The sequence below is a fragment of the Sardina pilchardus genome, chromosome 24, assembly GCF_963854185.1.
Source record: "Sardina pilchardus chromosome 24, fSarPil1.1, whole genome shotgun sequence".
In the NCBI taxonomy this organism is placed as follows: domain Eukaryota; kingdom Metazoa; phylum Chordata; class Actinopteri; order Clupeiformes; family Clupeidae; genus Sardina; species Sardina pilchardus.
In genome coordinates, this window is record NC_085017.1 from 26,103,084 (window position 1) to 26,127,131 (window position 24,048).

A 24,048-nucleotide genomic window follows, 5' to 3' on the forward strand; every position below is an offset into this window, starting at 1 on the left:
TCAACTTTCCGTTGGATTCGTGTTTTATTACATGTGACTTGAGAAAAAACTGTACAACACTCTTGACATGACAATAAGATATTTAAGTTATCATGGTAAAATATTTATAGCAAGCAACAGATCTCTAATAAGGATGTTTATTGATGCCATTGATATTGACTATGAGACTATAAGAAGTAAGATGTATGATTCTCTGTGATTATTAGCAAGCTTTGGTTTCACAAATAAATTTGAACTCTCTCACACAGGCTGCATCCACCCAGCCTGCTGCAGCTGCACTATTGCCTTTAAAGTTCTTCTCTCCCATTCGTACACAGTCCTCTCCATCAGGATATTCATTATTATACCCCTTCCAGTTATCAGGCTGTTTATCCAGCCAGAACCTGTGGAGAAACAGCAAATCAGAAATCAGGATTGAGTGTCTAAAGCTGCTTCTTCTCATTTAACCATCATCACTTTAAAGCTGAGATCATTCACTGAGTGAGTGCTAGATGGATCACGGAAGAGATGGTGTCAGCAGTCGAGCGGTTCTTCCTGTATGCATACTGATGGGGGTCCACAGTTACATTGATCGTCCTCTTTATCTCAGCATTTCATGATCATGGGTGTCAGAGCCACTGGACGGTAGCCATTCAGATAGATAGATATACTTTATTGATCCCCAAGGGGATCACATAACACTGTGAAGCTCTTAGGGACTGGGATGATAGTAGAGGTCTTTAGGCACGTTACATCCTTCTGGAAGGCACCCCCCAGGGATGTGCCCTGAGCCCCCTAGTTGCTTACTATGGCTGCACATCTCAATACCCAACCAATCAAGTGCTGAAATTTGCAGACGACACAGTGATAGTAGGACTTACAGCATACAGAAAGGACACTGGAGACCTGGTGCAACAATAACAACCTTAAAGGGATAGTTTGGGTTTTAAGACACGAAGTTATATGGGTTCCCTGTCAGCAACGTTGTGCATCAGCAATGACTTACCCCCCGACAGCGTCCTGTGAGCCGAGATCCAGCCGGTTTTTGATGCTGAAGAAAGTAGTCTGGCAAGTTTCTGGGGTCACGAAAGTAAAGTGTTTTTCTTCTCAAAACCATACGTGTTCAAAAGAGTGATATATTTGCACCACAAAAACGTTGTCCAGGAAAAATTCAAACCTCGTTATCTTGGCACTATTTTTCTCGATTCCTATCACTGCGCGCTACTGACAGCTGGACAACGTTTTTGTGGTGCAAATATATCACTCTTTTCAACGCATATGGTTTTGAGAAGAAAAACACTTTACTTTCGTGACCCCAGAAACTTGCCGGACTACTTTCTTCAGCATCAAAAACGAGCAAAAACCGTCTAGATCTCGGCTCACAGGACGCTGTCGGGGGGTAAGTCAGTGCTGATGCACAACGTTGCTGACAGGGAACCCATATAACTTCGTGTCTTAAAACCCGAGCTATCCCTTTAAGCTAAATGGCAAGAAAACAAAGGAGATGGCTGTAGACTTCAGGCAGAGAGAATCACCACCCCTCCCCCCTTTCCACATTCACAGTGCAGAGGTTGAATTTGTCACTTTCATCAAATATCTGGGGGTGCACATCTAAATGGGCTGGAATGGAGATATAACACAACATGCCTCATTAAGAAAGCCCATCAGTGCCTCTATTTGGGAAGTCTGTGACCTCCTTTTACAGGTGTGTAGCCTAGTGGAGGGCATCTTCGCCTCCTGCATTACGGTGTGTGGCAGCTGCTCATACTGCAGACAGGAAGGCACTGTAGTGGGTGGTCAAGCTGGCTCAGCTGACCAAAGACTGCTCAAGACACACTGCTCTTACTCATGGACTTGAGCACCCTGAACATTGATGTCATTCACTGTGCATATACATATTTCTCAGATAGGATCATACATTTGTTTTACCCATAATTTTGCTTAATTTTGTTAAATCATGATCTTGGTACTAAATGTCCCTTCTACATGAAAATGTAGGAATGACAATAAAGCTTCTTGAGTCTTCAATATAACAACTTATGTTACTGACATTCCAGAGAAGAGTGCCTCAGATCAGTAATTCATTTGTGCAAGAAAATTATTCTTATTCGGATGTTATTGCATTGCATAATAGATTACAGTAAAATGTACAATGAAAAGTGGAGTGAAACTTCATACGTTTTGTTTGTATTGAGAGAAGTGTTGTCCACCCATCGCCATGTGTCTTCTGTCTGTCTATCATTCAGACCGATCCAGAACTTGTCCTCATGTTCTTGCATTTTTGGTGCGATTATCCCCATCAACAGTTTCTTTGAAACAGGAGAAAGCATTTACAATTGTGCATATAATAGGAAGATGACTCTTTTGCCCAGTAACTGTGATAGAGTATAACAATGTCTGCACCTGTTGTTATTAAACTAAATTCAAGTGAAGCACAATTCATCTGAACAAACAAAACAGTTGAGCTGAAGCGTATAGCCAGTAGAGTATAGAAACTGATAGAATAGTTTTAGGATGTTTTAGCAGACCTGCTCTCCTTCATCATTTATGATTGCCAGATGGCTCTTCATACAGACACATTCTTCTTGACTCTGAGTCCAGTTTAGAGTCTTATTAGAGAAGAAGTAGCACTGTCCATCATGTGATTCCCAGCCAGGGCCACATTTAGCAGGCTGACATTCTGCTGAAAAACAAAAAAATACTTCTGAGTCTAACCTTACTATAACCCGAGAAGGACTGCTAGAATTGTCTTCAGATGTTCACAACGTCCCTCTCTGTTAGACTTTTATAAAACTGTCTGAGAAGCCCACCTGTGGGATTTGAAGGATTATTTTTTAACGATGTTGAATATTTTGTACTTTGTGTTGTGTGTCGATTGTCCTGTGCTGAATGTTGTTTGTTGGGAGCATTTGTCGTTGTGTTTTGAGAAGAATCTGAAAAAAGGAGGGCAATCATATTATCACAGTTATAGTGAAAACGTTTGTGCACATCCCAGGTCAAGGTGCAGAACAAGGGTAAATCATAAAAAATGGAAAAAGGTTTGCACACTTGAAATCCTTCTTTTTAGTTTTATTTTCTTCTCTTTTTTTCAATCATCACAACAAAGCTCATAGCAGACTTGTGAAGAGTTCTGTGTCCACCTCCACAACGACCTGTCCCTCACAAGTACTCTTCTGCTCCAACCATGATGCTCATCTTTCAGTAACTGTCTAACTCAGTGGTTCTTAAACTTTTCACAATGAGTACCACCTCAGAGAACAATTGGCTCTCCAAGTACCACCATTATGACCAGCATTAAAATACAGTAACGTAGGCCAATTTATGTGTAATATATTTTACATTGTACATACTGTTTTTTTTCTTTTCAAGAAAGATACATTTTGATATTTTGTCTTGATATACAACATCTTGGAGACTCCCAGAGTACCACAACAGAGTACCCGTACCACAGTTTGAGAACCACTGGTCTAACTGACTACTGTAGTCTAACTTCTGTCCAGTTGTGTTCATCTACACTGAGTCATCGTCTTCTCCCCAAACAAGACAGCAATTAGTACAGTGACATAGTTCATCTAAGTGTGTCCCTGATGCTCCTGATGACCCCAGTGACTTACAGTATAAACTCAGACCGATGGCAGTTCCCAGGATAAGAATGCAGAGCACCACCACAGCCAATAGCAGAAGGCCGCGCCTCCTGATGCCCTTTGACCCTTTGGAGGAAGAGTCAGCAGGTGCAGCTGCTGTATAAAGTTAGAGGATAGGGCAGATGTAAAGAGACAAACAAACCACAAAGTATAGAATTGTCTATGAACTATGAACATATGAATAACATATAGATATTTAATGGTCCTTTGCAGCATTACCCCTCCCCCTATCAGCCAAATGGCTTGGAGGCGCTAATGGAAATAAACGTAAAAATAAAATAAACTGCTGGTGTACTTACAAACGTTCCTATGCTTAATTTTAAGAGTGCAGGCCCTATTTGTACTACTGGAGAAGTTTGGTACCATTCTGGGCATTATCAGTGGGGTAATTTACGAGATACATACACCATTGCACTAGCGCCTGCACTAAGGCAAACAGATGATGCGTAATTACTGGAAATTTCCCCACGTTTCTGTGTACTCTCTCGATAGCTTCAAAACAACTTCCTCATTCTCCAACCAGCACTTTCCTACGTATGTTTTCCTGTTTATCAACAGTGTCACAGTGCTGTTAAAGCTACTAAATGTGAATAACCACACATTACTAAAACAGGATAATTAACCATTCTTTTTTTTACAGTTTAGAGTAGACAAGCGTTAGAGCAAAGCATTAACTACAAAAGCACTCAGAGAGCGCAGACCTCCTCCTGTATTGTTCTTCCTAGGTTGTCATACATTTGACCCTAAAATATTCAGATTGCCACCACGTGGCCATACCATGCCATTACACCACTAAGCGAAACACATAAACGGCTCCGGAATCCCGACGGATCACTCCCAAAATGTAATCGTTTCTTCCTTGGGTCATGCCTGACATTCGCTGAAAATTTCAGCGAAATCCATCCCATTACTTTTTGAGTTATCTTGCTAACAGACAGACAAACAAACAGACAGACAGACAGACAGACAAACAAACAAACGCCGGTCCCCGATGAAAACATAACCTCCTTGGCGGAGGTAATAAAGAACCCTCCCCACATAAACAAATCTCTTACATTTAGGAGGCTCTGGTTGAGTTGTGTAATCAGTCTTATGGACCACAGCAGCATACACCACGTCATCCTCCGGTGACTCAAGTGAGACTGGAAAGAAAAAAACACTTTCAGATATTTAGATAAGATGCACTCTCTCTCTCTCTCTCTCTCTCTCTCTCTCTCTCTCTCTCTCTCTCTCTATATATATATATATATATATTTGTTTTTCTAAATAGCAATTCTGGAGGCTAAATGTGTGAAGATAACTCAACACTATGGTTTGCTTATATTAAAGATGCAATCAGGGCTTTTACTAGCCTGGGTGTTCCCATCCTGCCTTGCGCAGTGATTTCATTAACGCTGCTAAGGCAGTCTGGAAACTCCCGCCCTAATTTCCTGAGATAGGGGACCAATCACAGAACAGGGGGGAAAGCGAGACGATGCTGAGCTATGCACAGACACATTTGATAGACATCCGTGGGGCCCAATGAACGGATCTGGGCATTTTTTCAAATACGAGAAAACGAACATCTGGTTGCCAAAAAAACAAAGTCTCAGGCAGCCCAGACTCCATGATCAGGGAACAAACAAAGTGGGGGCAGCTTGTCCTCCAAATAGAAACTAAACCCTGTGTTGAGTTTCTCTGGGAATACTGAAGGTAGGGGTGAGCTACCTCTCTGCCATTATTCGTTTGGTCCTTTGTTATGTTTCTCTGCACAAAAGTGTCTGCTCATAAATTTAAATGCAAGCATAAACACAAACAAACACTTATTCCTGCGAAATCCCTGCACGTTTAAAACACACACACACACACACACACACACACACACACACACACACACACACACCATGACATGTATTCACACAGCATGTTTAAATGGTAATGTTTCAGTAAAAAGATGTCTAATATGCTAGCGTGATTAATTATAGGCAGATTTAAATCAAAGATTGAAGATAATTTCATCAAGATTGAAAATTGAATATTCATTCATTGTTACACCTCATTATATGTGTATAAGGCTTGGTATTTTGGCTTCTCTTGCAACAATAAAAGAATAAGAGTATTATAATTGTTAGTGTTATGAATACTGTGCAGAAGTTGCTTTGTCTGAATATATATAGTGTGTGTGTGTGTGTGGTGTGTGAAAGAGTGAGTGAGAGAGAGAGGGGTTTTTTTGGGGGGGGGGGATCCACATCCCACACCCTGTACAACTTCTGTTATAGCATTTCACACAGCTAAACTGGGTCACTCTTCTCCACAATGTTTATGGGTGCGGGGGGGGGGGGGGGGGGGGGGGCTCTGCTTTGGGTACCCAAAATGTGCACAGGGCATGGATGTCTGGTTGCTAACAGATAATGACATCTGACATGACATTTGATGACTGATGAAAGATCTGATGAGTGATGACTGATGAGGAAGACTAAACAGTTTAACAGAACTAGTAGAGTGTTGTCCTCTAAGGGCACCTTAGTCAGTGAACTTCAATGCAAACAAATTGCTGCTATACTCCGATTGTTTTGCACATGTAACCGCACTGTGTGAGAAGCCAAAATAGGCCAAAATCAACCAGCGTAGCCACATCTATGCCCGCATCCTGCACAACTTTGTATAAGTAATACATTTCACTTAGTTAATCTGTGTCACTCTTCTCCACAATGTGTACGAATAATAAGTCATTAGAGGATTGTCCTCTAAAGGTACATTATGTGAGATGCAATATCCTCATGTTTTATCTGTGGCCCAGTTCTGCCTGTGTCTGTATCTGACTCCTCATTGTATTTCACTTCTGACTAGACCATCAACTCAACCATGTTTCATGTTGTTAAGCAGACGGCACAGTGAGCTTCACGCTGCTTCATTAGCGGTCCAACTTCTCTATCTGATTTGAGGATGTGCGACACATGTGTGGTTTTTAGAGAAGTTGAGGATTTCATCACTCTTTCCACTGTCTCAAATTGTCCTTTTTAGCCCATTATTGCTTTAGCTTCTTATTATGACCGCCGCGTGAACATATACATGCACACAAAGACATAAAACACACAAATGCAGGCAAACAGACACACACACACACACACACACACACACACACACACACACACACACACACACACACACACACACATCCCATTACACCCACCACACACACTCACAAGCGATGTTCAGGGAGAGGTTGTTGTTGTGGCACCATACAGTCTCTCACCTCCTTTCTGTAGGAGGCCTCATTGTTGTTGCTAACATGGCCAATCACTATATCATCTGCAAACTTGATGATGCTGTTGTTTTCATGCCTTGCCACACAGTCATGAGTGAACAGACTAGGACTGAGGCAACAGCCTTATGGGACGCCGGTGTTGAGGGTTGGCGTGGATGATTTCCTGTTGCCTATTTTTATCTAACTGGGGCCTGTTGGTCAGAAAGTCCAGCACTCAACTGCATATGGGTCTGCTCAGCAGGTCTCTGAGCTTTAACACTAGTTTAGATGGTACAACAGTGTTAAAGGCAGAGCTGTAGTCAATGAATAGCATCCTGACACAGGTGTTATCATAGTTTGTTCATATATCGCAATGGAATTTCACTGAAAGTGAGAGCAGACACTTGATTGCTAAAAATCATGTGTTTCATACACTGAAGGGTAATTCAGTTTCATGATCATCCTCTTAATATGAGACACTGTCGATAACTGTATGCCTGTCGTCAGCTTGACTCAAGGGGAGACGGGGGATCGGCCCCTCATTAACTTGCAGGGCCCTACACAACTTGTGTAGATCCGGCCACGCTGGTGAAAACTTGGGCAAGATGTTGCATGCCAAGGTGTAGAATAGAATCTCAGCTGCTGCTTTTAATCGAGTCTTCAGAGTTGTCATTCGTGCCTTGGTGGCCTCCCCTACCAGCAGGATTCTCCTTGAACAGTCAACAGTTGCAGCCTGGACACCAGACTCTCGGACTTCACAGAGAGTCCGGCCTAGATCCATGGGCAAACATTTATTTCCTGGTTGGGGGGCGCTTATCTGAAGTTTGATCTCATTGGAGTTCAATCACTAACGTTTGGTAATGACGTATGTTAACCACGGGGGACACAACGATAACGGTAGGCTTGCAACTTAAACGTAATTGCTCTCAGGAATGCCCTCTATTCGCTGGTTGGTCGTCTTCCATAAAGCCGGAATAAACGAGGGCGGATCAAGCTATTCTAGACGGAGTACTGTAGGGAAAAAAAAATGAGCAGAAGTACGTACGTGTAGACAAGCGGAGCCAGGCTACAGATTTGTCCATATGCCTGTCAGTACACTCCAAATAGAAGATTACACATTTACTTAAAAAAACACTCACTAAGTCGCACAAGAGTTTGGAGGAGAACAGGATGCGCACAGGAACAGGAATACAACCTAACACATCAGCTGCACCATACAAGACTCCAAAACTTGATCTGTTCAATGATTTCAAGGATACAGTACGTGATCACATCCTGTAGGCCTACACTATCTGTCATTCTATTCTCTCACGAATAGGATTTCATAAATGTTATCATATGTAAGCAAGGTCTGAATAACAAGTAGCAAACAATTTTCTGCATGAATGTGCAAAACAATTGGCAAACAATCAAAAGAACAAGACATTTCTGGCTTGTCCTTTATGACGGAGGAAGGAGGAAGACAGGTACAGTAGCTTGCCACCTTGTTTTGCTCTCCAAAAAGTTTGAGGAAATTGTTCATAAATCTGATAGCCCATTACTTGGGAAACATCCTACAATTTATGAAATCAAATTTGCAGTCTACAATGAGAGATGGTAAAGTTGAAAGGAACCTTTACAAATACATGCAAATCGTATTCAGCAGTTTTGGGTCATCTGTGAGATCAGCTATGTGAATACAAGGCAAGCTATTACGAACAAAAGCTCTCGGCCATGTCAATTTTTGCTATAAAGTAGCTCTCGGAGGAAAATAAGGTTGGACACTCCTGGAGTAGAGGATCCCTCAGATTCCACATGTCTTATTTTAGAACCATTTCGAAATTCTCCTCGAGGGCACATTAGTGAGAAGCGTCATGTCCGAACATTTGTTAGCTTAAATTTAATTTGGTTAAACTTTGGTAACTCTTCAACTGGTCAACAATGAAGTACAATGAACATTTGTAAAAGTTAGATGAAACTGTATGTTATAGAACAATCAGAAATGATTAACTATAAAAACACAATACCTTTTTGGTAGCAGTTCTCCAGTGACCTCTCCCTATTTGTTAGTTACAGAAGATTTTCCTCTCATGTCATCAATAGTCTGTTCCACTCTCTCTACAGAGGAAAACTCACCTTTTATCTGCGGTTCAGTTCTGCCTATGTCTGCATTTGACTCCTTTTTGTACTTCACTTCAGAGTAGACCACCGACTCGGACATGTTTCATAAGCACTGTGAGCTTTACAATGCTTCATCAGCAGTCCAACTTCTCTGTGATTTTTTCGGTGGGTAACTTGTGTGGTTTTTAAGGAAGTTAATTATTTCATCATCCTCTTCCCCTCCTACCATCGCTTGTATACTGAATTTGTACAGTAAACTGAGAATGATGCTCTAGACACAGAGATGGCCGTGCTGAAGACCAGACTGGCTGCCAGTGAAACTGAAGTGGTGAATCTGAGGAAGGAAACGGCAGCACAGGCTGAGAGACTGGCAGCCACTAATATAGGGCATGAAGGAAGACACTGCAGCACAACACACAGACCTGACCACTATGAAGACTGAAGTAACGAACCTGAAGATGGAAACTGCAGCACAAGAGGCAGAGCTGACAGCAGTGAAGACCAGACTGGCAGAACTGAAGACCTACTGAGACTTAAGTAGTGAATCTGGAGAAAGAGATCACAGAGCAACCCAAGGTGGCCTTCTCAGCAGGTCTGGCTAGTGGATACACAGAGTCTGGGAATACCGAGTTGAACTTGGTCTTTACTAGAATCATCACCAATGTCGGACAGGCCTACATAACAGGCTTCTTCACAGCTCCAGTCAGGGGAGTCTACTTCAGGTTCACTTTCATGGAAGGTGATGCCTCACGCTGGCTGAGAACCAAATTATTTAAGAATGGAGGGCAGATCATGTATTTGCATGATTATAAACAAAGTGGATGTTTTGCCTATCTGGTGGTGTGACTGAGTGACTCTCCAGCTGGAGGTGGGAGATGTGGTTAACATGCGACTCCCTCAAGGCCACAGGCTATGATACTTCTGATAATCACTGCACCTTCAGTGGCTTCCTGCTCTCTGAATAGAACGCACTTTTCAACTGCTCGTGTTGTAAGTAGTGGGCCACTTATTATTTTAACCCAGAACAGTAAGGATGTCCATTTAAGAGTAGTCAACACTCATAGATCGACTGTTGACTGTGGGAATGACCATCTAAAAAAGTGCATCATAAATAACACTTCACATACAGTATTAAAAGCAAGTTGCTGCTCGACTAGCCTACCATAACCTACCACAGCCAGGACTGTAAGCAGAGAGTGACAATGGATTCTGTTGCAGCGCAAGAGTCACTGAGACTAGACTAAATATTCTAGTGTATAAGACTATAATGTTCAATCTTAAAAGATTGAGCTTTGTGATAACCAGACTACATTTACACCCCTACAATTTCCACCCATGTTTGCTATTGAGCATAGGAACTACACTTTCTAGAAACATCAAATCCAAGAATGACCGTTCTAACTCCAAAGATTGTGCTTGAGATGCACCCCAGATTGACTGTGAAGCTCACCAATTTCGCAAGTTTATTGGTAGGCAACATTTGTCTTGGTTGTTGTTAAGTAAATACCCATCAGATGGCGCCAGAGTCACATAGCCTGCTTGCAACACAATGGTCAGATATAGGTTTTCTCAGTCAGGGGGTTGAGCACTTTGTGGTATCTAGTGTGAAAATGTGACTTAACATGCAGTTGTCCAATAGTAGCACGTACTGCTACAGTTTTTCTCTGTTGATTTCTTACATTCTTACATCAGATTCTAGTGGCATGCATAACAGTAGCAGTTTCTGATTCCTTTAAACATTTTGCAACTGTTTTTTATGTTCATGCAAAAAGTTAAGTCTTACCCTGAAAACATTTTTATTAATTGACATCATCATTGACCTGCAAATAACCCAATCATGTGTTGACCATGATCAATCAATTCCGGGGTGTTTTCGGCTTGTTTGCTTTAGCCTACTTGTTATTCCAGGCTTAATTGTACATCCGAAGAATTCATAACTGTACAAAATTATATATTCAGCTTGAAGTATAGGGTCTAGCTGTAGCCTATGCCTCTAGGTCACCATGTCACTGCCAGAGTGAATACGCGGGGCCAGCCAGCATAAGGGAAAATCCAGTAGTGTGATTATATAATCAGAAAACAAGTCATGTTGTCACTGCATGGCTTCACAGAAGATAATAAATATCATACCTTCTTCAAAGTAGGCCTAATAGGAAAACCCTGAGTGCTTTAGTTGTACAACTGCACTGATAGGCCTATAAAGAATATCAGTGTAGAACTGTAGGATGGCACAAGAAGCCAATCAAGGATAAAGTTGCAGCTTACAAAGCCTAATTGGCAGTCAGAGCAATAGCCTACTGAATAGCCTAGACTACTATACTCTTACTTGTAGCCTATATGTTAGGCTATCAACTGGTGTTCAACATATAGGCCAAAGAACTGTTTCGATTTTTCTTTAAAAGAGGCATCAAAATAAGGCCAACTCACAAAAAAGTTAGGGAGGTTTTGAGACCGGTGAAATGTAATGTTTCAGCACAGAGAACGTCCCTGACTTTCTGTCCCTGAGTGACTTTCCCTGACTGAACAGTTAGCCTTGGAAAGAACAAACTGTGGGGATTGGGGAAGGGGATCCGAAACCCGGATATTATCTCACAGACTTCACAGATAAACAAATCAGCACAACATATTTTTCTGAAGGATCTAGGTATTGACCAATGACCTTCTGACTTGTACTTCAGTAGGCGGGCTTTTATTCTGAAGTGAGGAAGACGGAGGCGGAGTTTCTTCCTTTCTCGTCTGAGTTGGCAGGCCACGGGGCGAGCGCAAGGACGATAAAGTTACAGTCCACCGTATTTGAATTGTGATCATGGCCCCCAGCACGCAGCTAAACGAAGCTGTGTCCGATGTACGGAAGGGTATCCGTGCAATTCTGCTTGGGCCGCCGGGCGCTGGCAAAGGCACACAGGTGAGATGTGTTAAGTATAATGCCGTGCTGCGACCGCATGGCTTTGGGACATGGCAGCCTCTTGTCATAGCTAACCAACGGATTGTAACGTTAGCTCTACTCTCTTGACGTTACTCCAGCTAATTTACTGTAGACACTTTGCAGTAGCCTACAATTCCAGCTAGCTCTGCCATTAGGAAACTATGCACCTCATGAAGGTTGCAGTGTACTCTGCTTTGTCTAACTTGGTGAATTCTTAAACTGTATTAAGATGCCCGATGGTCATGTCAAGCCATCCTTATCTATCAGCTGCAGTTAGATAAGCCTTATGACCTTCCAGTTAACTTTAGCGTTAGTGGTGGGACATTGGAATTGACACACATATGGTTGATTGCGTACCGATAAGAATGCAATCAGCAAGGGCAGATATGTCCTCATATTATGGTGTAGTAGGCTACTTTTACAATAAACGTTTCCAAAAAAAAGTGGTCTAGTGTTCAATAACTTATATTGTACACTCACCTGGCTTACCTTGTACTTGATTGCTTTTAAGTTTTCTGCCTTAAATCTTCTCTCTGTTAATGTTCTGTATAAATCATCTGTCAACACTGATTCACACACACATTTCTCAGTCATTTTGCTCTCTACACAAAAATATAACCATTGAACAAGAACAAGGTGGTATATTCTCACAGACTGAGCTTACTACTAAAGTTTTAAAAAGATATAGAGCTGTGTATTTACAGTTAATTATTCATCTTACTCATCTGTAATGTTTTACCTAACCTCTTGCTCTTTTGCCCCAAGCTCATGTGGAGGGCAAATAATGCATTTGTATGCCAGCAAATGTGTGGGTATGTGATGCATTTCCTTGGTCTCTCTTCTCAGGCTCCTCGCTTGGCGGAGAAGTACTGCGTGTGTCACTTGGCCACAGGGGATATGCTGCGTGCCATGGTGGCGTCCGGTTCCGAGCTCGGACAGCGCCTGAAGCAGACCATGGACTCTGGGAAGCTGGTGCGTAAACACAGCTGAAGTGTTGGGTCGGCAGGGCGGTTAAGGACACAAAGTATTTTAGAACACACGATTTACTAGTGTGTGTGTGAATAGAGCTGAATGAGCACCGCGTAATCTTGAAAGCAGTCATTAGCTTGTGAAGTTGTTCACCTGCCCCTTGCGAAATCTCTGTGTCTGTGTAGTTCTTCTAATGCACTTTAGTCTTCTACAGATTATAGTGTGTCACATTATGATCCATTATGACCGTCTAATGTTTTATTAAACGGTTTATCTTTTCCACCCTTCACTTTCGTTCTTGGTCTCATTTTGGTCTTTGTAACCTCTCCCTCGTGCAGGTCAGTGACGAGATGGTGGTGGAACTCATTGAGAAGAACCTAGATACGCCCCCCTGTAAGAATGGCTTTCTGTTGGACGGCTTCCCTCGCACTGTCAAGCAGGCCGAGATGGTGGGTTTGTGTGTGTGTGTGTGTGTGTGTGTGTGTGTGTGGTGGTCAGAGTGAGGATTTATGACCAGTAGCTGATTCATTGTAATTCCTTCTTTGCATTGAAACATCTGTGGTTAAGTATTACAATATGGCTAGCCTAGCTGACGCCAGACTGATTTCTCAAAAGCTAACCTCTTTGAAATCAGACACCTCAGTTTTCCAAGGGGTATATTCAGCGGTTACATTATAATTAAATTTATAAACTCTTGCCAAATTTTACAAATAGAGCTAACACAGCTTTCTTGTAAAGAGAGTTTTTAAATGGACTTCCATTCAACTCAATCCCAAAAAAGATGCATGTCCGTGTCATTTCACACTGACGCCATCAACGCAGCCATTGGTTGTTCAACAGCACTGCTGACTATACTGTTCTGTTCATTATCGCATGAAGCCCTCACCATAACAAATAAGTGGTTGTGATTGGTTCCTGGGTTGTCTGTGATTTCGGAAATCGCTGTGGGTTGGAAGATGTCCAGACAGCTGTAGAGCATAACCAAATGCACTCTAGAGATTCGCCCAAGTTCATCTGGGTTAAATATGGCTTGACTTGTCACTCAAAATATTGTTTAAGTGGTAGTTCTTGTTTTGCTGCGAGTTTTTGTGTGTGTGTTATATTAGTTATGCTTTTTGTCAAAATGTCTTTGTATTTGTAGAGAGTGCCTTGTTACTGTATTTGATGAATGTGTATTGTTTTTTGTCCCAAACTCTTCTTCTGTATGTGACATTGGTCCCCTCTCCCCACACACTCCTCAGCTGGATAGCTTGTTGGACAAACGCACAGAGAAACTGGATTCAGTCATTGAGTTCTCTGTGGATGACTCGCTGCTGGTTCGCCGCGTCTGTGGCAGGTACTAAGGAAGGGCACGAGGCACTAAATGCTTAAGCCTACCTTACACTGATAGACTTTGACAAGATTTGGGAAAGATTCTGGAAAGATTGTAGTCTTTTGAGTAAAGCTTGAATGAGGGGCATTAGTTAAAAGACTACAATCTTTCAAGAATCTTTCCCAAATCTTGTGAAAGTCTGTCAGTGTAAGGTAGGCTTTAACTGTTTTATGAGTCCCGAAGTCCCCATTGATCAAGTGTTAGTGGTAATCAGAAAGCAATACTTGCTGTATACTAATGGCCCCCATACACCAAGCAACTTTGACAAGATTTGGGAAAGATTCTTGAGAGATTGTAGTCTTTTGAATAAAGCTTGAATGGTATATAAAAGACTACAATCTTTCAAAAAATCTTTCCCAAATCTTGTCCAAGTTGTTTAGTGTAAGGAGGCCATTAGTTGAAGAAAGTGTTCAATATTTTTCTGCTGATCTAGTGTGTATAAAGACATACATGAAGTGTAGATGCCTCTGCATTGGACAGAGAAGAGATAGCTTAGGGATTGAATTGTCTGCTCTGTGAGTCTGCCGTGCAGTGTTTCAGATGACTGTGTGGATTCTGTGTGTATTAATAGACTGTTGTGCTTGTTCTCTCTCTCTCTCTCTGCAGGCTGATCCATCAGCCCAGTGGCCGCTCCTACCACGAGGAGTTCAACCCACCCAAAGAGCCCATGAAGGATGATGTAAGTGTGTGAGACGGATGGTCATCAGTCAGGTGTTGAATGTATGGGTGTGTTTCAGTATGTGTGAGTAGTGACTGGGCAGAACGTACGTGCATTCAGTCATATAGGTAGACAGATGAGTCTTCTACGTTTACCTTGAGAAGGTGCTTCTCAACATGCCCCTTCGATCCTCGAGGGGCGTTCCTACTGATCTATAACTAACACTGGATAGACTATAGATCCCATTGTTTTCGCCCCATCATTCTTTATGTAGATCAGTGAGGATTGAGGCCCGAGGAGCGAGGGAGGACGTATAAAAGCCCAAATGAGAGGCACCCATAGAGTGAAGAGCAGTCATACATTCTCGAACAGGAAGTGTAATGATGGGGCCGGACCCATAAGGAAAAGGCATGGACATGCGCACAGTTAAAAGTGAATCCACCCAAAGGAGCCCCAAAAAAGGGCCGTGATCTAGAACCAAATATAGTTGTTCAGACCAATTCTGTTCTCCATGTTCTGACTGTCAAATGCACTTACTGCAGACCCTACGGTCTTTGGGCAGGACTCACTTGTATGATTTGGCATTCTCCCTGTGACGCTATTAGTTAATTCTGACACTTAATATGCAGCTTGTTCACTGACTTTCTGTTATTGCGTTATTGCATATAAAGTGTGGAGGGCATGCACCTAGGCTTGGGTGAAGGATGCAACGTTTAAGAGTTTGATGACCTGTATAGCTAAAAATGCGAGCAGAAGTCTTTGTCTTACACAAGATGTAATATTTCATAGTGATTTTTTAAATGTTCTATATAGTGGATATTGAACTGAAGCTGAACTTAAAAAATATTGCACAATCAAATCGCAATATCTGTCAGAAAAATCACAGTTAGATATGTTTCCCAAATCGTTCAGCCCTTCATGTATCTGTGTTTAATATCGAGCAGGCACCCATATTTGAAAGACTAGTAGTATTATTTCAAAATGGGTATTGCAAAGTTTCACAAGAATGGTGTTAAAGGTCTTCTGTTGAGACATACAAGCGTCAGCATCAACATCCAGGACATTAGATGTAGATGTTGCATATTTATAAACACTGTACATGGTAATCCTCTCTTGTAGGCTTTTTTGAAAGATAATGGCATACCGACTGATTTTGAAGTTATGGAGGACTTTGACCTGTAAACAAGAGGCTGTCCTCCCTTCGGTTTCTTATCACCCGAGTCCAATGTTCAGTCACACGAATCCCTACTGCCTTCTCCCCTCAGGTGACGGGCGAGCCCCTGTCCCGCCGCAGTGACGACAACGCGACGACGCTGCAATCCCGACTGGAGTCGTACCACCGCCAGACGTCGCCACTGGTCCAGTACTACAGCGCCCGTGGCCTCCACCGAGCCGTCGACGCCGCGCAGTCCCCGGACCTCGTCTTCGCCTCCATACTCGCCGCCTTCTCAGCTGCCTCATGTAAAGACCGCGTGATCTTCATCTAACGCCGTCCGTCCGTCCGTCCGTCTGTCCGTCCGTCCTGTCTGTCCGTCGCATGTCTGTCCACCTTGTTCCCTCCATCTGATGAGCATGCCCAGCTGTTTCTCTGTCAGGTTCATTAGTCTCAGTGCTGACAGTGTGTCTGTCCCGTGTGTGTTTGTCTGTACTACCTGATACCCTCCCTCCTACCCTGCACACATCCTCCTCTTTTGGTGGTCAGTCTCTGTGTTCGTGTTTGGGATTTGTCTGTCTTCGAATATAATCTTTAGCTCTTACTCACTGACAGTTTGACTGAATGTGTCTAATCCTTAATGCGGTCAGTTTGACCAACAGTAGACTTGAATATTAATGTGCATCAGTTGCAGGTTTATTTAATGTTATATTTTTATAATTTTTAATTATAAGTTTGCGTTTACATGGGTCAGTTATACAGATGTGTATTTCCATGTTCAGATGTAGGGGTAGATATAAGCCATTTTCAGGCTGTCAGGCCATACCTAAGCCATACCCATCAGATTTTACATCTCTTGTGCTTGTGGTTTTATTTTCATCAAGTTATGTTTTTTAAGTTGTGTTAATATTATGAATGTAAACACATGTGGTCTAAAATGCCAGTATACTGACCCTCAGTGATGAAGCAGTGTTAGATGTACTTATTAGATGTGCTGACCCACAGTGATAAAGCAGTGTTAGATGTGCTTATTTGGGCATTGAGCTTAGTGCTCCGCTTATGTTTGTTCTGTTCAGGCTGGTGTATTCTAAATGCTAAATACAGGGGTTGTCTCTGAATGTCTGTCATGTCTCGTCTGTTGCTGTCTGAAGGTCTTTTGTTCTCCTCCTTTTCAGCCGTTTGAAGCACCGTCGTCACCCACCAGTCCAGGCCTGGGGATGGAAATCTAGCAACCAGAGCATCAGCTCTCCTCTAGCACTTAATACAAAATCATGCTGGACTTTTTTCTGGGTTGCTTAATCAAGTGCCCTTCTGCCCAGAAAAAAAACCCCAACAACCACCGTCACCAAAACTGGATCATGTGTTTAATAAAGGAGACTCTTTTGTACAGTCAAAATAGACTTGCAGTATTTTTGTCTGTGTACTGCTCAATATGGCAGGTTATATTTGGACATTTGCACAGTGCATCTTGATAGGCTAGCCTACACTAGAGGAAGCCAATTTTCCAGGGATTTGCAAAGTTATGTGAGAATTTCTGTTTCTATTTCTCGTAAACAGGTTCCTTTAAGGATCCCTATATTTGAAGTATTTTCAGTCTGAGAACGAAAGAACGGGAGAGGGGCAAACCGTAACAAGATCTGAGCTCATACCGAAACCAATGGCGTTTTGATCCAAACTCTGCTCTTCCGGCTTTTGCTTCTCCGATGTATCGTCACGGGGTGGGGTTTCCGAGCAGAATGCGGGTTACGTCACTGGTCGGGGCTTTCCTCTCTGACGTGGGTGGAAAAGCAAAGCAAGCGACCTGTGGTATAGACTGTGTGTGGCACTGGTTAAGGGAACTGGGCCGGTGGGCGAGAGTCTGTATAGTCTGTAAATCGCTGTGTACAAGACGGCTCTTTCAGTTGGACCAAGGTAGAGGATCGGGTTAGGTGGGCCGCTGCCGATACAAAAGAGAAAGGAAAAAAACACGCCCTGAAGCGTCATTGCGCACAGCGGCGCCCGAAGATTTAATACCACTGGTTTCAGCTGGCTTCGACTCACCCGCCAGGTAAGACCGTATTAGATTGTATCATTCCACGACACTACACATTGCCTACTAGCTTAACGCTTGTTGCCTGTCTGCCGTCAACACACCTGTACGGACAGTAGCCTACTGCCTAGCCATATCGTCGCAATGGGCCGCTGGACTCTCACGCTCACATCCCCGTGATATGGTTTTCAGGATGAGACATCGTAGTCTACACTGCTCACAGCCCAATACGGGCCACTAAAATACACAATCATGTCTTTGTTTCAATGTCGAATAGCCTATTATCTTTCTGAGTCGGTAAACTTGAGGTGTAGGCTACGAAGGTCTGTCCTGTACGATGACGTTATTGTAGCCCATCTGCCAGCGGGAGGTATATGGCACAGTAGTGAATGGACTATTTTAGGGTTAGCATCTCTCTTGAGACCCTGAGACGTTTGCCCTTCCGCGCCTCCTCCTTTCTCTTTCAGCATCCTGTCATTCCCCCTCCAATGTCTCTTAGTGATGTTGTATTGAGGCTAAGATATTAATATCATGCCACATAGCAAAGGGCAGGCACACTCACATCATCCATGACGTTTAGCTCAGCTGCTCTATCTTTGACTGTTATAGCTTCCCCATGGCATTCCTCGTCTGCTTTTAACTCTGTAGGCTACTGTGCTATCTGCAGTGATGGGACATAAAGATGTGTTAGTCTGTTTCTGTTCGCTATCCTGTGTGTGATGTGATGTGATTTTCAACTGTGCTGTTTTAAGGGTTAGTGTCTGGCAGACCACACTTTTCTCTTCACTGTGTCCTCTTCAGCCTGCTGTGCATTAAACATGTATGAGCCCAGCACTCAGTGTCCCAAACACACCTCTAATTATAGAACTGACCAGCACCTTTTCTACTTCACTGAATGTGTCCGCATACTGTGTGTGTGTGTGTGTGTGTGAGATTGCGCTTTTGTCTCCCCTTACTTTTATTCCAGTGCTGTCTCCACTGAGAGCATCTGTTGGTTTCACTTCACAGGTTGACTCAGCTCAGGGGCTTATCAAGCAGAGCGCAGAGCTCCACGGCAGCCTTGGTTAGATAGCCTACAGCACGAGAGCTCTCCGATAAAGACATGGTAACTTGTCTCTCCTACGCTCTCGATCCAGCCGCCACAGTGATTAGTGTCAGCTGCGTAGGCTATCAAAGAAAAAGAGTTGACTTAAAAAGTGGATGAGATTTGCCACCCGTATTCAGCTCTGACCAGTTGCCCTCTCACTGAGGCATAGAGAGTCTGCGTTGTGTTACACTCCGCAGTAGGTCTGGCAGTTAAAGAACATGTTCCAGAGGAAGCACACTAGCCTGGCTCCTTCACCTAGAAGGCTAGGTCCTAGATGGACACACAGGCACATCCAGCTGGCTCTGTCGTAGTGTGGGGTCTGTGAGCTTCGGTCAACAATGTGCGTGTGTGTCTGTTTGTTTGGTCGTCAGGTGGGGTTGAATTGCTTTGTGTGTGTGTTCTTTGTGGAATGCTCTGATTGATAAAAAATAGGGTTGTGAGGTGTGTGTGTGTGTGTGTGTGTGTGTCCAGCAGGTCAGGTGGCTTCAGAGCTGCTGCTGTACTGGACTTGCATGAGCTGAGAGCCCAGGGAAAGATCTTAAAGAGGTTGTGAAGGAGTGTTGTGAACTCTGCAATCTGCATACTCTCTCATTCAATCTATCGGTCCATCTCTTTCTCTCACATACACACACTCATACAGAGGCCTATTTATCAGATGGTTACTCCCACACATAAATACACACAATGAGTAGGCCAGTCCACAGAGATATCAGGATATCATCATAATCTGATCCTAAAAACCCACAGACACTATTGATAATGGTGCTGTGTGTGTCCAGTGTTTGATTAGACTGACAATAGACCAATTAGGCAAAGTGTATTGTTCAAAAATCAAACTGGTATGTGGTTTTGTTCTGTAGAAAAAAGAAAGGACCTTTTCTAAAAGGAATTTCCTTTGTGAAAGTCCTGAACTGGAAATGGGGATGCTTTCTTTAGAAGAACTGAACTACATTAACAAGAAGACATCACAATCTCTTTCCTGTTCAGAGAGATTTCCCCTTATTGAGCCATACAGTTTGAGGAAATCAGATATTACTATATTACACAGAGGCTACTTATTTAAGTCTGCCAGCATCAGGCCCACTGTGATGTGAGCTGGGCATGAACTGTTTTCAGGGCACCTGTGTCTGGGACATTTATAGCAGTAGCCTAAGCCTTTTGCTGCAGCACACACACACACACACACACACACACACACGCTCTCTCATTCACTTGCTCAGCAGCAGTGAGGCTGAAGGGATTGCGTAACAGCTAGCACTCTTAACTGAGCCCACCTGGACACTTAACGGACATGTGAGCCACAACTTCACGACTGTGTGTGAGTGTACGTGTGTGTGTCGCTTGCTTTGTTTGACAGTGAATGTGAGGTTGTGTGGAGTTTGTGTATACAGTAATTTCCTGTGTATTAGCCCCTTTGTGTATACGCTGCAGGACAGTGTTTTATGCAAGTTAAAAGAAACAAAGCCATATTAATACCATATTAATTGCCCTTGTGTATTAACCTCATAGCTGAAGAAATTTAGCAAAATCAATGTATAAGCCGCGGCTAATAGTCAGGACATTTTGGTAGGGTTGGTGAAGATCAGACAATACCTACAGCAGGATGAGCACTACTGGTAAGATGGACACCATACTTGGGAACTCATCGAACCTGAATCCAGAGTGTGAATCCAAAACATAAACCACATCAGTAAATCCATAAGCAGTTTTCTCTGTGTGTGGAATATAAACCGATAAATGTAGGCCATGGAACAATTTTGTGATGTAGTATGACTAATTCACAGGACTTTAACCACTTTGATAGCTTTTGGGATGACCTAGTTATGGCAATGTTAGCCAATACAGTCTAGATTAATCTGTGTGTGTGTGTGTGTGTGTGTGTGTGTGTGTGTGTGTGTGTGTGTGTGTGTGTGTGTGTGTGTGTGTGTGTGTGTGTGTGTGTGTGTGTGTGTGTGTGTGTGTGTGTGTGTGTGTGTGTGTGTGTGTGTGTGTGTGTGTGTGTGTGTGTGTGTGTGTGCGCGCCTAAGTGTGTATCTGGGAGACTGACTGAAGACCAGAGGGAGTTCAATCTGTCTCTGTCCATCTGGCTTGCAGCTTGCAGCCTTCTGAGCCTCCTCCTCCAGAAGAGAACCATAGATTGCATACACACTCTGTCATGATGCAGTTTCATAACACACATTTGTAATGTTCCATATAAGTGCTCCTTCTGTCGTGTAGATGGCTTTCTCATCCAGTAGTGGACCAAGTCCGCCAATCTTGTGTTGAAGTAGGAGTAAGATTTTACTCCACTTAAAGTATTCTTTTTAAAGGTAGTTCATCATAGCACCACTGACAAACCAGAGCTATCATCAAAAATGAGCAAATAAAGCTGAAGACATGCTGATGAATGTGAAAGCACCAAAAAGAAAGAGATGCTGTTGAATGTTTGAGCTGGTGATCTCAGGACTGCTAGCTTAGAAAATGACTAAAATAGGCTATTCAATTTCATCAGTGAATTGTATGTCCAAAATGAAATGTGAGTAATTCGAATTGAGACAATTGGGACACAAATGAAGTTTACCCACACTATCATTGATGGTTTTTGTTTCAGTTTGACATAATTCTAGGATGGATGATTCACAGCCATCTGTAACCTCTTTGCTGTCCTTCCATCCCAGAAGGGGCTTACTTTCACACTGAGTTGTGTCTCATTTCAGGGGCTATATGGTTCTATTTGTAGACCAATTGCATCATAGTGGCAACTAGTACTGTCCCATTTTGTGGGCTCCTTCGAATTCGGCCAACAAACCCACCCTTCATTATTTGCACCTTTTTAAAATGCCCCACCTATTTATCTTGATGGAATGAAAAGATGGACATTGGTAACATTTCTGGTCCTCACATGCTGCTATGGCTTATACGCAATTTTAGAATTATGATTGTAATTTTATAGTGTCATATTTGTAAGGTACCTATTTTATGATGAAGGCTGTAATGTCAACAGGGCAGAGTTGTTCACCAGATAGATTTTACAGTGGGAAACATGGTGGTAGAGGTGGTAGGGTTCCTGTAGATGTTAGAGGCTTAGAAAATGTACCATATTCACCTGAAGCCATAGAATATTAAACAGGAGTCTATATTTTCAGATAATATACAAAATGTATAGGAGGACTGTGTAAGTAAAGTGACTCCATTACCGCATAGACCGCATGTTATGATACAGAGAATACAGCTGCTTTTGAACCCCTATGACCTCCTGGTGTACACACGCACACACACACACACACACACACACACACACACACACACACACACACACACACACACACACACACACACTTAAGGACAGTTCTGTGTCATGACATTACCCTGCCAAACGGTTTAGTCCCACAGGCCATCACTACAGATGCCACAGGAGATTGAGGGGGCAGAGATATTTCTGTTAGCTGCAGGTGCGTGTGTGAGGTTGTGTGTGTGTGTGTGTTTGTAGACAAGCTGATCTTCAAAGTGAAACTGGTCTGCCCACATGCGCACACACCGCACACACACACACTGGTAATTATATGTCATCATCTGAATGTGCTGGCTCTGAAGAGGCACTGGAACGGAGCATAGTGTTTTTACTAGCACTGCTGGATTATATTTTCACATAAGTGTGTGTGCGCACGCCGTCCATCCGTCTGTCAGTCCGTGTGTGTGTGTATGTGCGTGTGTGTGTGTGTGTGTGTGTGTGTGTGTGTTGAGGGTGTATGCATGTGTGTGTCTCCTGTGATTCAGTGCTGGCATTTCACTTCACTCGAGCTCCATGGCAACTGTGGTGATGTCATATATGGAATGGTGCTCGCTGTTTAGGAGCGTGTGCAGTGTTTGTGCCGTTAGTTCCAAATCAAAGCCCTTTCATGCACACTCAGTAGTGTTAAAAGGATATGATACGTGTGTTCCCATTACCGACAGAGAGCCCTTTTATCTAGGACTTGTGTGCAGTGATCTTGTTGTGACTCAGCCAGCTCATTGACCTCCATTGGCACATTTTGAATGCCAGAAAGTGAACCCTTACTGTAGCAAAGAGAAGCATCCCACTATCTCAAGAGCAGTTATATTTATCAGCCAGGGATATATTTTTTATGTGCAGCTGTAGACATGTATGCAATGGCTTTGCTTTCTGTGTACATATAGTGTGTACTTTACAGAATAATGTCGGAGGCGTTTGGTACCCCTTTTGATCTGTAGCACGTTAGAGGAAGCTCTGTGATGCCCACGGTGGCTGGCTGGCCCGTTGAGGACAGCGCGATGATAAGAGAGTGCTCTGAAGAACACAGGCCTGGAAGTGAGAGGGACTGATTGGTTTCTGAAGAGCACTCGGTGTTTTGAGTCAGAGGGAGTTTCTGTTTGCTCTGTGCTGAACACCCCCGTGTGCCTTTTCCACTTGATCTCTCTGTTTTCCGTCTCTCTCCGTCACCACTTCTGTGTGTGTGTGTGTGTGTGTGTGTGTGTGTGTGTGTGTGTGTGTGTGTGTCAGGTCTCAGTGACGGCTTATCACCGCACCATCTCGTGGTTTTCTCTCTCTCAGTGTTCCCAGCATCACCTGAACAGAGGTGCATCTCTGCACCGATGCAGCTCTAGTGAACATTGAAATACACGTTCAATGTCACGTTATTACATTTGGTGTCGGCACAAACATACAGTGCGTCTGTCTGTACGCACGCTCGTGTGTGTGTGTGTGTGTGTGTGTGTGTGTGTGTGTGTGTATGTGTGTGTGTGTACAAGCATCCACACAAGTGCTAGAGTCACTGTGTGGGTCCTTGTTTGCTGTTCTTGTAGAGGGGATCACCATGGCAACCACAGTAGCAGCACAGTGTGAAGTGGAGAGGAAGAGCTTGAGACTGTGCGCGCGCGTGTGTGTGTATGTGTGTGTGTGTGTGTGTG

General features: G+C 43.2%; 3 protein-coding genes across 6 annotated transcripts in view; 2 read left to right on the plus strand and 1 right to left on the minus strand.

Annotated features, from left to right (window-relative positions):
• On the minus strand, positions 1-9,233 carry LOC134072164 (C-type lectin domain family 4 member A-like). Of its 3 annotated transcripts, none has more exons than XM_062528690.1 (7): positions 8,965-9,233; positions 4,679-4,765; positions 3,594-3,716; positions 2,790-2,912; positions 2,508-2,662; positions 2,158-2,288; positions 1-383 (listed from the first exon to the last, which is right to left on the minus strand). In XM_062528690.1, the coding sequence occupies exons 1-7, from the start codon at positions 9,047-9,049 to the stop codon at positions 203-205; spliced, it is 885 nt and encodes a 294-aa protein (XP_062384674.1). In that variant the 5' UTR covers positions 9,050-9,233; the 3' UTR covers positions 1-202. The 3 variants fall into 3 exon arrangements, with proteins under 3 accessions (XP_062384674.1, XP_062384673.1, XP_062384672.1); XM_062528689.1 differs by having other exon boundaries at positions 2,508-2,659; positions 3,594-3,719; XM_062528688.1 differs by having other exon boundaries at positions 3,594-3,719.
• A 2,438-nt stretch (positions 9,234-11,671) lies between these two features.
• ak2 (adenylate kinase 2) lies at positions 11,672-17,423 on the plus strand. 2 transcript variants are annotated; one of them, XM_062528696.1, is made up of 7 exons: positions 11,674-11,854; positions 12,722-12,847; positions 13,183-13,293; positions 14,086-14,180; positions 14,823-14,895; positions 16,140-16,335; positions 17,203-17,423. In XM_062528696.1, exons 1-7 carry the CDS (start codon positions 11,756-11,758, stop codon positions 17,208-17,210), a joined length of 708 nt encoding a protein of 235 aa, XP_062384680.1. In that variant the 5' UTR covers positions 11,674-11,755; the 3' UTR covers positions 17,211-17,423. The 2 variants fall into 2 exon arrangements, with proteins under 2 accessions (XP_062384679.1, XP_062384680.1); XM_062528695.1 differs by lacking the exon at positions 17,203-17,423 and having other exon boundaries at positions 11,672-11,854; positions 16,140-17,145.
• Positions 17,424-17,542: 119 nt separating this feature from the next.
• The window catches only part of rnf19b (ring finger protein 19B), an 18,366-nt gene continuing 11,860 nt past the window's right edge, over positions 17,543-24,048 (plus strand). The window contains exon 1 of the mRNA XM_062528694.1: positions 17,543-18,074. The gene's annotated coding sequence lies outside the window, so the exon portion shown is untranslated. The remainder of the gene's footprint in view (positions 18,075-24,048) is intronic.